The sequence below is a fragment of the Hermetia illucens genome, chromosome 6 (genome assembly GCF_905115235.1).
Source record: "Hermetia illucens chromosome 6, iHerIll2.2.curated.20191125, whole genome shotgun sequence".
NCBI classification, from domain to species: Eukaryota; Metazoa; Arthropoda; class Insecta; order Diptera; family Stratiomyidae; genus Hermetia; species Hermetia illucens.
Window position 1 is genome coordinate 90,443,993 of NC_051854.1, and position 15,312 is coordinate 90,459,304.

The 15,312-nt window shown below is 44.8% G+C and overlaps 1 protein-coding gene across 5 annotated transcripts in view; it reads right to left on the minus strand.

Annotated features, from left to right (window-relative positions):
• Nucleotides 1-15,312, minus strand: part of LOC119659152 (protein groucho) — a 305,782-nt gene that overhangs the window by 88,045 nt on the left and 202,425 nt on the right. For all 5 annotated transcript variants that reach the window (XM_038067100.1, XM_038067098.1, XM_038067099.1 and 2 more), the window contains one exon: nt 185-248. In XM_038067100.1, the coding sequence (XP_037923028.1) occupies nt 185-248 (64 nt within the window). The remainder of the gene's footprint in view (nt 1-184; nt 249-15,312) is intronic.

The following is a 15,312-nucleotide window of genomic DNA, read 5'->3' on the forward strand; positions in this document are numbered from 1 at the left end:
AGATTTTGTTATTTGATTTTGAATTGGGATTTTTCGCTCCCTTGTTTTCATAACGATTTCTAGTTAGAGCGGTTATGAATTTAAATCTACATTTTTTTTTTTTTGGGATTTAGTTGTGGACACAGGGATGAATGGTTTGTTATTCATCTTCTTAGTTTGGAATAGGATTTATCAATTTACTTACCATAACATAATGCCTTTGCATTTCGGTTTTCTCATTTGCTAGCTTCTCGCATTCTAATTTTAATCTGAAAAAAAAAAGGAAATATAAATTTATCAGCGAATCGATCAAAAAGATATGTTAAAGTATATATCACTGCCTCCCCTAATAGCAATCAAAATGTAGATCTGCTATGTACCTTAGTAAAGTTCTCTAGCCCCAGCCGTAATAAGCCTCCTATATTTCTTACAACATTTACAGGCACGGAAGGAGGCATGCACCACAATGACAGAGTACAGGTCAGTTGACAAGAGACTCCCCCTCAAAGGTTAGTTGAAAAGAGACTCCTCCTGATAAATCAAATCAAAGCTCGCTGCTGGCAGGACCTGGTCAGAGAGGTAAATGGGAACCCGGGGGCTCGGTTATAAACTTGTCACCTGGAAAATTGTGGCTCTATGAAAACCCTGAATACTTAGTACCGTGTAGATGGACCGCATTGTACGTTTATTCTTCCCCAGACATTCCGTACAGTTTGATGGCGACTTTTCACCATGAAAGAGCTGGAAGAGACAGTTCTAACTATGAAAAATAAGAAGACACCAGATCGTGGTGTTATCCCAGAAGAAATATATAAACTGGTATTCCATCAATGGCCAGACTTGCTGCTCGGCGCTAGACTGAAGAATGACATTTTTCCTTGTTGCTGGAAGATGGCGATGATCCCTCCCCGTCATCTACATACCGACCACTGTGTATGCTTGACACGGCCGGGAAAGTGCCTGAAAAGCTCATCAGGAATAGATTCACTAAAGAGATCCGTGCTGTGGGGAACTTCTCCCCAAGGCAGTTTGGGTTTAGAACAGAAAGATCCATGATGGGTGCTGTTATGGAGGTGGTGGATAGGGTTCATCAAGCCGAGGCACACATCCATCAATTTTGTCGGATAGTGCTTTTTGCAACCCTTAATGTCGGAAATTCCTTCAATTCCGTAGGACGGACACAAGCATTCTAAGTATATTGGAAAATTCATTCCACGTGCCTAGCTTACGGATATTGAAGGATTGTCTGACAGACCGCCCCCTGTGCGATGAGACGCAAAAGGGCCAAAGGAAGCTGGAGACCACGTCGGTGATATCACAGGGATTGATTCTATAGCCAGATCTCCCGAATGCTTTCTACGATAGTCTGCTAAGGCTCAACATGGTAGAAGAGTCGTGTCTGGTCGATTATGCGGATGATGGTCGAACGGTGAACTCTGGGTACTAGGCAAGCCCAGTTCCAACTAGCCTTATCTCGTCAAAAGGACTCTGCCGAGTATCACTTACACTCCCCGGTAAAACTAAGGCCCTGGCAATTCAATTATGAAAAACTACAAAAGAAAAAACTAATAAAATAAAAACTCAGCCGTAGTCGGTCCCAAGCCCGGTTGTGAAAGGAGGAGGGATGGATAGATTCATTCTGAATGGCTGTACGCCAACGCAGCGTCTCAGGGGGTAGGTGAGGATAGTGCAGGAACTTTGCACTCCTGCAGATTACTCACTGAGGAAGCTATCACCACACCTGGGTCCTAAGCCCATTGTGAAAGGAGGAGGGATGGATATCTCCAGTCTGAATGGCTAGACGCCAACGTAGCGTCTCAGGGGGTAGGTGAGGAAAGTGCAGGAAATTTGCAGTCCTGCAGATTACTCACTGAGGAAGCTATCACCACACCTGGCAGCTATGAATAAAATGCAGCACCAAAAATGAGAAGAAGAAGAAATTTGAGGTCCGGTACGGATAACCGGCGGGAGTCGTTCGACTTGGTGACTGGGTCGGGCTGCCGTAATGGACAACACGGCGTCGAAACCGCTAGTCGTGGGGCGGTTCGACTTCTAGGCGTCACGACGACCAGGAGCATTGTTCCGTCTGCTGCAGCTGTTTCGTCACAATCTGTGGTAACCACTTCAGCAGGGTTGCGTAGGCAGTGGATGAAATGGGCTGAAGAAATTAACCTCTTCATCATCCGCTCCTACTACGAAATAACGGCGGGGGTGGGTACAACATCTTATCGCTTTATAACTCGTAGCGACACAATCCCGGTCATCATCAGGGAGCGTGCAAGCTCTATCCATCCAGCAACTCCGGGAATTCTATCTCAAATCAATGATGAGATTGCATCTCGGCTGTGTGCTGATATGTCACTGCTACAACTCCAAACACTTGTGTATTGTGGTGCAGTTACGGGTGTCAGATTGCACTGTCAGAAGACTCGCTTTCGTGTTATTGATTTGAGTGATCGAAGAGATCTACATGCAAAATTCGTCTGGAACGTCGACTGTCACTTAGGCAGGACATTGTTAGACTGATCCAGATCAGCACTGGCAATGCCAGCAAGCGGGTGAGAAATAAAGTGAAGAAGTTCGACGAGCCATAAACAGCTCGAAAAACTGGAGGGGCCCAGGTCTGGATCGGGGGCAGAATTTCTAGTATGAGAAATATACCAGCGTACACAGTCGGTTAAAGGCTGGAAACAACTATCCATAAGAATAAGGGGCAGACCCTAGGCACTCATATACGAGTATATACCAAACTTTTGCTATTAGAATATACAGCAAATGTTATACTGTCGAAAAGCAGGAAAGAGGAAGTTTTGAGCCTAACCACACTTAGCTGTGTGCTGATTTTCGGGCATTGTTGAAGTTGGACTAAGAGAACTCCGCTTCCAATTGAAAACCTGGATGGTGAGCGCCAATTTTGACATTTGATGAGGTACAAGGAAATATGGAGACGCAATGCTTGGGCAGGCTAGCAAGGGTTCAACTGGTTTAATCGTCCTAACTTTCCAAAACGATTAAACAGGTAGAATAGTGAGAAATTAAAAGTTGTCGAAGAGGAAGAAAGAGAAAGGGAACTTGTCAGAATGAAGCTCAAACTGTCAAACCATTCTTCATATAGGTGTAAGAACCAAGCAAAGGGCAGGTACACATAACAAGCAATGAACGAAGCAGAGTTAGATGGGGAGTCTAATTCAAGTTTCAGGTATACGGATGCTACCTATGATGCGGGTCAGCCAATGTGGACAAACTGAAGGTCGCCAGGGGAAATAAAATGAAAAAAGGACATTAAGAAACAAGAGACATATTTCGGTTAGGTGACTCTCGAGATTAAGCGCCTTTTGACTTCGTACTTTTCCGGTGTCCCTACTAACTAATGGTGAGACATACCAACCCATTCCTAGTAAAATTCGTTTCGAGCAATACTAATCAAAACTGCATCCTTAAAAAACACCCATATCTGCTTATCTGGAAAATTTCTTAACATTATGTGGTATTGCAACAAATGCAACAAGTAATATGATAAGCTAGAATTATCTTTTGATAAATGAAGCTAATTATTCATGAAAAACCTAACTCTATCCACTTCCTTACTCATTCCCATCCTTTACGTGTATTGCTCTTCATTAAAACGGAACTCACTCGGGCTTAACCATGCATGTGCGTACATTCTGCAAATTCTAGCTCTTCTTTCTATGCATATGGAACATAGTTTCACCACCTTCGAAATAATTTTCTGATTCCCGAAATATTATTATTCAGAGGGTGAAAGGATGAGGACGGATGTGCTGCCTAGTGCTGGCACTAGCACTCGCATATCTGAAACATCCCAACCAACTTGCCACCGGTTCAACCTCTTGTGCCGTACAATTAGTGTTATACGAAGGCTTCACGTACTCCAGCACAGTGGAGCGTATGTATTTTATCTGGGAAGTTGGTTCCAGTAATTACCGCGGCTATTAATTATTTCATCATATTAAGCACTCATAGTGCACCCTCTCCTTCTCCATTTCATCTCGATCTTGTATATTTGTTTAGCCACAGTCTGATGGGAATTTAGTCATCACGAATGCGGATGGGGGTGGTTTCGGGAGAGTTCAGTTCGTGCAAATGGATTAAAATGGAGTTCTGGATTTACGAGTAATTCCTGGATATGTGTAGTGGCAAAGGTTTGGGGCGATTCCCAGTTTAATTGCTTTTTGTGTTGTTTATTTAGTCTTTTTGGTCGATTATGTTTCGTGTAGATGAGGATACAATTTCAATATTGTATTTCGAGGGTAGTCCTTGTGCGTGTCTTTGAATAATGATTCTGATTTTGTTTTTGGTTTTATTGTTCGGCAATCAATTCCTATTGAATGAATTTCAAACAGGTTCACCTGTGGGACTCACTTTTCAGTGTTTTTTATGAACCCGCTATTCTGTTCAGGTCTGGCCATATGCAAGGTATATGGAGCTTCACTGACACGCCTTCCTCGCCTCCGCGTAGCTGTCAATTCAAAATAGTGAGTCAGAGTCTTATTGTTTCGATCCCTCACACGTTGTCATAAAAAAATCATGCGTCTAAAGCCAAGCATTCCGCGAAACGTTACGGGGAGCTCTTAAAATACAAATAACAACTGAAGCCCTACCCCTAATCCGATCCTTCCGTTCCTCGACCCGCTACCACGACTCCGAAGTCAGCCAAATCTTATGATACCCCTTTGGGACATGGCCGACGGTTTGCATAGCACACGAGAAAAAGGCATTTTTGATGGCGGCCCAATACCCATCGATATTCCCAGGCGGGTTACTCAGGATATCTTCCGGCGAATCAGCGAGATATGTAACTCCTCCACTGCAGAGTGACAGTTGAATCATACAGAAGATGTTAAACTTCGGGGGTTGCAGTCCTCGAACCCAGCAAGAAGTGGTGGACACAACACGCAAACGAACGTAAGCGATCATCAGATGGTGATTCCTTTCGAGGCCGATATCAGTGCCACTCTTGTTATGCACATCCTGAAAACAACGACTAAATCTATTACTAATCGCATAGAGGCAAGGATTGACGGTATCAGTCAGTTGAAACCCAATTGACCTTATGGCAAGATATGCGCCCAAACAATGTAAAACTAAAGACGAGGCAATGGAAATTGTAGAATTGTAGAGACCGTGCTTCTCGATCCCATGTCCGAAGAAGGTGTTGTCACCTTTAGGAAGCCTCTCCTGAACTGCGTAATTGCTTGTAGAAAACATCCTTCTCCACTATATCGAAAGTCTCAGTTGGTGCATAACACTGTACAATTGTAATGTTCCTTAACCTGGATTGGAATCTTGCAGTTAGAATCCTGTCAGAAACGGACTCCTAGGTCAAAAGAACGCGAATTGCGGTAGCCGTCAAAAATGGTCCAACAGTAGATTCGCGTCTGCTACTACTCGGTATTTCAGAGTCCAAAAGCACATTGTTGAAAGAGGGAGAGGAGTGCTGTTCAGAGCCCATCATCTTACCTCGCTTACGCCCAGAATGTCCAGCTGATATCGTTGGAATTCTCGTTCTAGTTGGAGAAAGCGAGCATTCTGAGGACCATCGTTACGATTAATAAAGAGCTCATTCCAGAAACCAATCATAGTCCGTTTTCGATAGCCAAAGGTAGTACCCGTGAGGTCCAGGACGTTGTTAATGCTTCGGTAGCCCTGAAGTTTCAAAATTGCTAGGGTGCTAGCCTGTACCTCTTTTAATGCGATACGCAGACGCCACCCGCAAAGCTCCCCGTCTCGGTACCGGTACATGTGCGAGACGTTTACGATATACCTCCTTGTTAAGAGCGTCAGCCCATACCTCTGCGCCGTAGAGCAGGACAGACTGCGTTGAACTCATCAGGAGACGTCGCCTGCTAGACGTAGGACCCCCAATGTTTGCCGTTAGCCTACTTAACGCCGAAACTCCAGCTGAAGCCTTGTTCGCTGCTGCTTTGATTTGCTCAAAAAAGCTTATGTTTGAGTCAAGAGTCAACCCTTCGTATTTTCCGTTGACTTTGATTCGTTTATGGACTCGCCGAACGATATGGGACGCGGGGCGGAAATCTCTTTTTAGTCAGGATGACTACTTCGATTTTTTCCAGTGCAAGGTTGAGTAGTCATCCATCAGCTTACCTACCCCTCGCATCAATATGCCGAGTCTGCCTTGTGCCTGTTCGACAGTGCAACCAGCAACAAGCGCCGCGACATCATCTGCATAGCCGACCAGGCGCGACTCTTCTGGCATGTCGAGTTTAAGTAGACTATCATAGGTAGCATTCCAGAGGTCTGGCCCTAGAATGCATCCCTGTGCTACCCCCGGCGTGACCTCCATCCTCTTTTGACCCTCTAGTGTTTCATAGAGCAGGGAGATAGTCCCTCAATATCCGTAAGAGATAGTTCGGCACGTTGAAATTATCGTCTAATATGCCTAGAATATCTTTCCATCTTACGAAATTAAAGGCCTTTCTGAAGTCAAGCGTTACGAGGAGCACCGCTTGTTGAGGTCGGCGGCTATGTGCCTCCGCACGTCGAACGGAGTCCACGACTTGCATGACAGCATCAAATGTGGATCTCCCTGCTCTACAACCAAACTGCCGGGGAGATAAATCTACGGCAGCGCGTATCGCTTCAGCGAGTCTATTTCTAATGAGCTTTCCGAGCATTTTCCCAGCAGTGTCAAGCATGCATATTGGGCGGTATGTCGCCTTTCCCTTTATAGATCAACGCAAGCCTCGCCACCTTCCAACGAGCAGGGAAAATGCCCTCTTTCAAGGCAAACGTTGAATGCGCCGAGCAGTAGGTCTGGCCGGTGTTGAAATACCAGTTTGTATACCTCTGCTGGAATACCGTCGGGTCCTGGCGCTTTCTTGCTTTTCATAGAGAGGACTGCATGTTCCAACTCTTTTATAGAGAAATGTGGACAGCCCTCTGCGCTCTCCGTACCGATGTCATCATTCCATACGGGGTGCGCAGGGAAGAGTGCCCTTACAATGCGGTCCATCTGCTTGGCCTTAAGTGAACAAGGTTTTCACAGGGCCCCGATTTTTCGGATTACCAGTTTGTAACCGAGTCCCCACGGGTCCCCATTCACCTCGTCGACCAAATCTTGCCACCAGCGAGCTTTGCTCTTGTTTACTGCGCTGCGGAGTCTCCGTTTGGCGGATTTGTACTCTGTCATTACGGTATATGCCTCCTCCCGGTCGCTTAGATGTTGTGTTAAGCGGCGGAGCCTGTGACACTCCTTCCGGATCTCTGCGATTTCCACTGTCCACCAATACATTGAAGTCCTTACAGGACCATCGGTTATTCTTTGTTTTGTCTATTTGGGTGATATAGAGATATATGGAAAAAATCTAAAGAACCGCAAATCTAGTAGGCTGACGCTAACATAACATACTCTAGACATGGTGGTAAGGTGTCTGCATTTCTACAGACTTCATTGCTTTTCTGTAACATAATCATCAACCGCGCAACAACCGATATCCGATTTAGGCCTGCCTTAATAAGGAACTTCAGACACCCCATTTCTACACCTAGTTCCACCAATTGGATATCAATAAAAGCTGTTTGGCATCCTGACCTGCGCCATCATTCCATCTCAGGCACGGTCTGCCTCGTCTTCTTTTTACATCGTAGATATTGCCCTTAAAGACTTTCCGGGCTGGATCATCCTCATCCATACCAATTAGGTGACCCGCAACCTGTTGAGCCAGATTTTATCCACATCCAGACGGTCGTGGTATCGCTCATAGATTATCTGTATTACCTTAGCTAGTATCTACCGGTGAAGATCGTCAATCAGCCATCGTTGTCGGTAAGGTTCTTCATTTTTTTTGGAAATGAAGGATCCTAGGTCCACATATACTTGATGATGGTCCGGACCAGATGGAAACCAACTTATCTCACATTTTTAGTTCACGGACCCTTCTTTTTGGGCATAGCATCAAAGTATTAAAAAAATGGATGAAAAGGTGACTAACCAAAGGAGATGTGAGGCAGCGTCTGATGAGTTGCTTCTGTCCTGGACGAAACTGTTAATCATCTTTCTTTCCATTTTTTTTAACGTTTTCTATATTACAAATACTCATGGATGTATTCATGAGAAGGCGAAAGCGGCAGTAGATAGATTCAAACGAGCAGATTGTGTTTTAATTAGGGACAAGCCGCATTTAATCGCAGATATCAATATTTTCGGAGACAGTTGCTCCCTTCCCCTATGTTTAAAATTGACATACACTAGGGTTGAATACAATAGGGTTATCCCCAGTTAAAAAACAATCTATTCAGTTTCATTCAAACACTGAGGACAATCAAAAAGTTCAACGCCAAAAACTACGGCAGTAGATAGGTAACACATTAAGGAAGGGATCCAGGATGACCTACGAGTGGGCCGCCCTAGAACTAGGCGACGTAGAACAGTGCTCATTGCTCGGAACTGAAAGCAATAACAGACGGGTATGATGACGCAGTATGGCCCACATAGGGGTTGGGTTTTGGCAACCATTTACATTCGTAGAAATTGAGAAAGTTCAAATGATAGACCCCCCCCCCCCTTTTATGTTGAGTACTTATAATATACCTACAATAGTCCCGTGTTATATGTAATAGTGTAGACCAAAGCCACTCCATAGTTATCAATCCCAATCAACGATATAATAACAGCACAGTTGACTGAACAAAAGTAGATGTTCCATGTAAGATACTCCACACAGAAATGAATAAAAACTCTTTTGCTGCTCATTATCACATAATTGCCATCCGTTTTACCACGCAATTACACTCACTAATGAGATTGTGCAATCCGCACACGATTTACATATGCAGATAATTGTTTGGAAAATATAAAATAATAAATGGTACGACAACGATGTTTCTTTTTTCTGTACGTTTTGTAGGTCCACATGACACTGAAGTGCGTGACACATTCTTTATATCTTTTTGTTGACTGAGGGACTCCTGAAGCCGTCTGCACTTAATGGCTGACTGCAGTAAATAAATGCACACACCTTTTGGGGGAAAAACAGGAGAAACTTGGTCCCCAATTCATGTGGTCCAATATCAACCAGATTGTGGAATTCGGATATTTTGTGACAATAAAAAGGAACGACTTTGCTTAATAAGCTTAGGCGTGGAACTCCTGCGTACCACTCACTTCCAGGGCAGACTTGAGGCCACATCTGATTAGTTTCCTCTACCTAGATGAAACGTTGTAATACATAGTAGGTAGGTAGGTGTTGGGGGCCGCTAGGAGGGGCTCAATTAGCGCTGTGGTGCACGGTTTTAATGCTACAAACTCCAAAGATAATGACTGATGTGATAATCGCAAGAGTTAAGAGTCCAGTCGGGTCAGACCTTCAGAGCCAGTCCGTAGCACTCGTGAAGGGAAGCAACTGTCGCACTCTGCCCCCTCCCCACAGCTAGTTTCTTATAGGCCAGTACCCTGTGGAGACCGCCGTAATCTTATAGGGATTTGCACGCGTCTCTCAATTCAGCTTGCCTTGGAACAGGTGATGAGTCTTTGCCATCTGAGGTCCACGTCTACTAAGTAGTACGAGCAAATTCCATCTTTATCAGTCACCAGCGGCACAATTACTTCGTGGAGACCGGTTTCTGTGGAGTTGCTCTTGAGGTAGGCGTGCTGGGACCTAGTGAAAGGGGTTATTCAGGATGGCCTTTAGGGTCTTCAACGCGAAAGAGGTGAGGGTGATTGGTGTGGAGTCCTTCGGGGAATCATGGTCACCCCGGCCCGCTTTTGGTAAGAAAACCATTTTAGTATATATTTTTGTTAATTATTTTTAAAGTTTTGTGTGAAACAAAACTTTATCAAAATCGGAAAATCTTCAAAAGACCCTGGCCTGGCGTGCCCGCCAGTGTGGGATTTTACCCACTAAAACCAACCCCGGCTCCCTCCCCCCTCCACTACACCGTGGAACCACCTTTAGGTATTATATCGCGGGGCGGAGTTAGTTGATTTTAGCTAAGTCTCCTTCCCTCTACTCTCAAGGTTCGTAACCCCGCCTTCTTCACTTCTGCTATTCGCAGTTTATCCTGGATTACTGCGATCATGCATGCCAGTTTTCCTGACAAGCCACCATTATCCCAACAAAGGTTTCCGATGATAGCATATCATCTAGAATTTCTTCTAGCTTCCTCCTTTCTTCCACGAACCTAGGGCATTGGAAGAATACGTGCGCTAGGTCCTCTGGGATCCCGTCGCAGTTTGAACAATCAGGTGAGGTGTCCAATTTAAACGTGTACAGGTATTGACGATATCCTCCATGGCCGGTGAGAAACTGAGTGAGAGTATATTTGATCTCCCCATGCTTTCTCTCCAACCACTCCCCGATAGAAGGAATCAATCTGTAAGTCCAACGACCCTTTTCTGACTGGTCCCATCGCTGTTGCCATCTGCTTATAGATCTCTCCATTTCGGCTTTTTTCACCTGCGATAAGAGAGAAATGGACCTGGTGTTATAAATGTTCATCATTTCGCTTGCCAAGATATAAATGACATTCAATCATTCCCAAGATGACGAACGCTGCATCGTCTGAGACGGTCCTGAAAACAGAATACACCCTGGATGTTTTTCTGTAAACCGTACTCAGTTTATGTGCATTGCCTATAACCTGCAGCATTTTTCGCCAAACTGGGACTGCATACAGCATGATAGAACTCACCACTCTGGCTATGAGGAGCCTGCAAGTATGCCGCGGTCCTCCTACGTTCGGCATCATTCTTGCCAAACCCATACTCGTGGTGGATGCTTTTTCACAAGTATGCCCTATGTGCTGCCTAAAATTGAGTTTTCCGTCTATCATCACTCTTAAGTATTTGATGAGATGGGCTACCACCTCTACTGTTCAATCTGGGACTAGAACAGGTTATGCGAAAGTCCCCTGTGGACACATAAGTCTCCTTCAAGATGGAGTCGGTATAGTTACTTCACTGTCTGATTTGTAACAATTAACCGAATCAGTCGATGGAAAGATTCTCCCCGGATACCATCTCCGCGGGGCTGGCTGTGAATTCCTCTCGGTGGACTATGCGAAGGCCAATGTGGACGAAAGACAAGGACTATCACCACCCACCGCGTCCGGTGCCAACGTTCCAGCATCCCATTGGGCTGGGGTAGTAAGCAATGGCCCTGTGGCATTTGAAACCCAGGAGCTTGCCTAACTCCGAAAAAAAGTCCACTCAAATTGCATTCCCTAGTCCGTGATGATAACGGCTCATACACGAAATCATGGGATAATTCTCGACAGAGGCCCTCGACACATGATTGTGCAGTGATGTCAGTCAGAACTATTGTTTGAAGCTATCACGTAAACTTCTTGATGGTTGTGAGGCAATACTTGTAACCGTGCGAGTCTCGCAAAGGGCCAATATTGTCGAGGTGGATGGAATGGAAGCGCTTGGTCGACCGAGGGAATACGCCTACTTCCCTTCTTATCTTTCTGGCAGGCGAAGCCTTGCCTGGCCCAAGAATTTATTTATTTTACTTTCTGGTGAATAACCGGTCCGTCGTCCTGATGCCTGGGTGCACAGGATCGTGAACCGTCTGGAATAGTTCCTTGCGAAATTCAACCGAAATAAATCGCCTAGGTCCGTTTTTCGATGTCACCCAGAATAAATAGAAGGTAGGAAACTCCTTGAACTTGTATTGGGAGTCTGTGCTCAGACTCTGAAGCTGTGCGTCGTCTTTTTGCGCCTCGGCGATTGCTGTATAATCGATAGCGACGGGGACTATGACCCCCGAGATTCGGGACAAAGCGTCCGCAACGACGATGTCCTTCCAGACATGTACTGGATGTCGGAAATGAACTGGCTGATGAAGATCAGTTGGCGAAGTTAGCGATGAGAGGGTTGGTCTTGCTTTCGTTTAAACGCGAATGTAAGAGAATTGTGATCCGTGAACACTGTGAACGGCCTGCCCTCAACAGAGAAACGGAACTATTAATCAAGAGGTACGCGGCGAGTAGCTCACGATCGTCGGCGCTGTAGTTACATTGAGCTGGGTTTAGGAAAGAAGCTCACCCGTTTTTAAAGAGCAGCGCCTACTGCTGTGTCTAAGGCATCAACAGCTAGGAATGCATCTGGCCGAAGAAATGCCACAAGTGCAGCATCAACTAGCTGTTGTTTGACGGTTTCAAACGCCTAGACGGTCTCAGCAGACCGTGTAACCTCGCGGAAGTCTTTTCGTTTGGGACCAGACAAGTAAGCGTTGAGGATCGCTTGGCATGAACGCCCTTGGTTAGGAAACGATAATGGAAGTTTAACATACACAAGAACCTTCGCAGATCCTTTTCCGTGATTGGCAAGGAAAAGTTTTTGATCGCTTCAATCTTGTCTGGTTCTGGTTAAATTCCGCCAGAGATGATATTGTGGCCAAGAAATTTCACCTGCTTTTCTCGAGGTGGTCCAAATGCTCACAATCTGAAGAAGAGGCGACCAAAACATCATCCATGCAGATGAAGCAGAAGTTAAAGTTTCGTAAGACAGGGTGGATGAATCTCTGAAATGTCTGCGCAGTGTTGCGAAAGACAAATGTCATCCCGGTGAATTCGAAGACTCCAAAAGTTATGCAAATAGCCGTTTTCAGTATGTCCTCGGGAGCTACAAGGATTTGGTGGTACACCTTGGCCTGGGTCGTGAAAGTACGGCAGCTTGTCAATGAATGTGCAAGTCATGGACGAGTGGAATACGGTACCGGTCGGGAATTGCCTGAGCATTCAGATGCCTATAAACCCGCGTCCATTCGCCGTTTGACTTAGGGACAAATATGTATTGGAAGATCAACAAATACCCTGTTTCATGAGATCATCAAACTCTTTCTTTGCAACAGCCAGCTTTTGGATAGGAAGATCACGGAGCCGGTACCGTTAATGTGGTCCTGCACATCGTGCTTAACTGACTGGGAGAAACTACTTTCCGTAGTGATGCTGCGATATTTTGGGAGGAGTGCACGAATCCTCGAAAACAATGGAAACAGTGTCGTCTGAGCAAGTGTAACTTTTTTCTGGCGACTTTGAAGAGGTTGCGGGGTCTATAAAGGTTTTATTTTGCAGGTCCATCAACAGTCCATAGTGACATTGAAGCTTTGGCCCAAAAATGGGGGTGCTAATGTCAGTTAAAACTAATCGCCACAAAAACATTCGGCGCAATGCGAGACTCACGCCCACCTGCTTGTAACCGTAAGTGAGGATGCGAGAGGAGTTCGCGGCAACCAGTCGCAAGTTTTCCGGTATTAAGATATTTGGACGTGGTACGGGGAGAACCGACACCTCCGCGCCTGCATCGACCAGAAAGCAGCGTCTGCTCAGAGGGTCGAAAATTGTAAGGCGATGTGGTATTGCGTTCGGATAGCCGCCGCCGAGGCCAGCCTAGTTTTTTGCATTGAAATTGCATCCGGTGGTACATTTAGTTGCTTGAGCTCCGAATTTACAGTGGTACCAGCAAATGGTGGGGGCGATGAGGGAAGCAGACCTCAACCACCACTGCGATCGAGATCTCCCTCCCGAACGCAAAGTACCTACTGTCGCCGTCAGTTTGGAGATCGCGTCCCCAGGTGTAATCACCATTAACCTAAGGTCCTCGATTTCCCGACATGTGCAGCTAGGCACTTTCGCGAGAAGTCGTTGATGTTGTTATGGAAGTTGTCGAGCTGACTAGTGCAGGCATCGAAGAGGAGGAAACAGTGAGCCCTACGCTGGGTTGTCCAAAAGTAATTTTTGATTGTGTTGATAAACTAAAGCCTGAAGTGGAGGTTGTAATTTCACATAGCTAAGTGGTTGATATGCTTCCAAAGTTAAGCAATGGCTTGGATGCTGACTACAAAACTTTAGTCGAATCGCTGCAAGGCATCAATGATGATGGAAGCTGACAATGCAGTAGGCTCAACCGGCTTGGCCCCATAGATGAATATCGCTGTACTCGCTATTGATGTCGCTATTTACCAACACCATCCATTTAATAGTAAACTAGATTAACTCATTAAAAAGCAAAAAGATATGAATCATTGAATCAATTTCATAGCAACAAAAACTTAATAATTAATTATTAATTATTAAGTTATTTCCAAAGGTTAATTTGCATCTATATATGCAGCAAATTATGCATATTACTTAGCCAATGGCTACGATTACCATCCAATCGTTCCAGCCGAACTTATTAAACCTCCGGGAATTCCGAAAATAGGTTTCATCAATTCGGGAATCTGTTGATTATGTTAATGATATAATTAACTGTAATTTTCCGGAAAATTGCTATCATTATTGATTTTTAATCTGGGCTTAAAAATAATTATCCTTGAAGATAATTCATGATATCATTCATTGTTTTTCCTAGAGAACTTTCAGATTTTTAATTGGAACGGAAATGTACGGAACCATATGCTTTTTGCTGGTCGGGAAATCGGATGCTAATCGCTTGAGGTATGAAAGGTTTTCTGTATTGCATAGATATGTAGCTTGGTATTATCATGCTCTATTATCTTTATTACTGCAAAAGTTGATGATTCTAGGATAATTTAAAGGGGGTCCCCAGCCAATTTCTAAAACCCTATTAGTAACTTTATTTAAACAGGTATCGATATCCAGACAATTTAGATGCCTAGATACCATATGCATGGACCACCATAACCTCTTAAACTTCCTTCAACTCAGCGTTGAACTACGTTATTCACTGCATACAATGGGATTCACTTTTCTACCAAATTTCGTATCAATAGGAGTATCCATTTCGAAGATAATAGGTATGACAGACAGACAGACAGACAGTTTTAAATTTGGGGGAGGTGTTCAAACGAAGCGCAACCCTGTCAAGAACACCAATTGCAAAAACGAAGAATGATGGGCTGAAAATAGATGACTAGCCAAAAAGGCGATTTCGACACCTATTGCATCTGATCAAGAGGTACCCCAACAGCAGCAAATAGATCCATTCAGGAGCTCATCTATTTGACGATCTCCTCCAGTACCAAAGGAGGCAAAAGAAAAAAGACGTGCCGTTGATTTGATTGATAGTTGATATCTCAGACATGGACTTTCAGTTAATCCAAATAAAACCAGAATGGTATCATCTACAAAAAGGAGGTAACTGAATGGTCTTTGCCTTCCAGAGATGAGGGGTACCACCTTTCAACTCTTCGAACAAGTGAAATAACTGGGAGTTATTCTAGACATGTAGAGAGAAAGATGAAACGAGCTCTCACAGCTTATGGGCTGTGCAGGCGGACCTTTGCCTCGACATGGGGACTTAGGCCCACGCTCAAGATTTACTCGAGCAGACCATCTACGGATTCGAGGTGGAAATTGCCAACATTAGCGAACCAGGGTCAAACC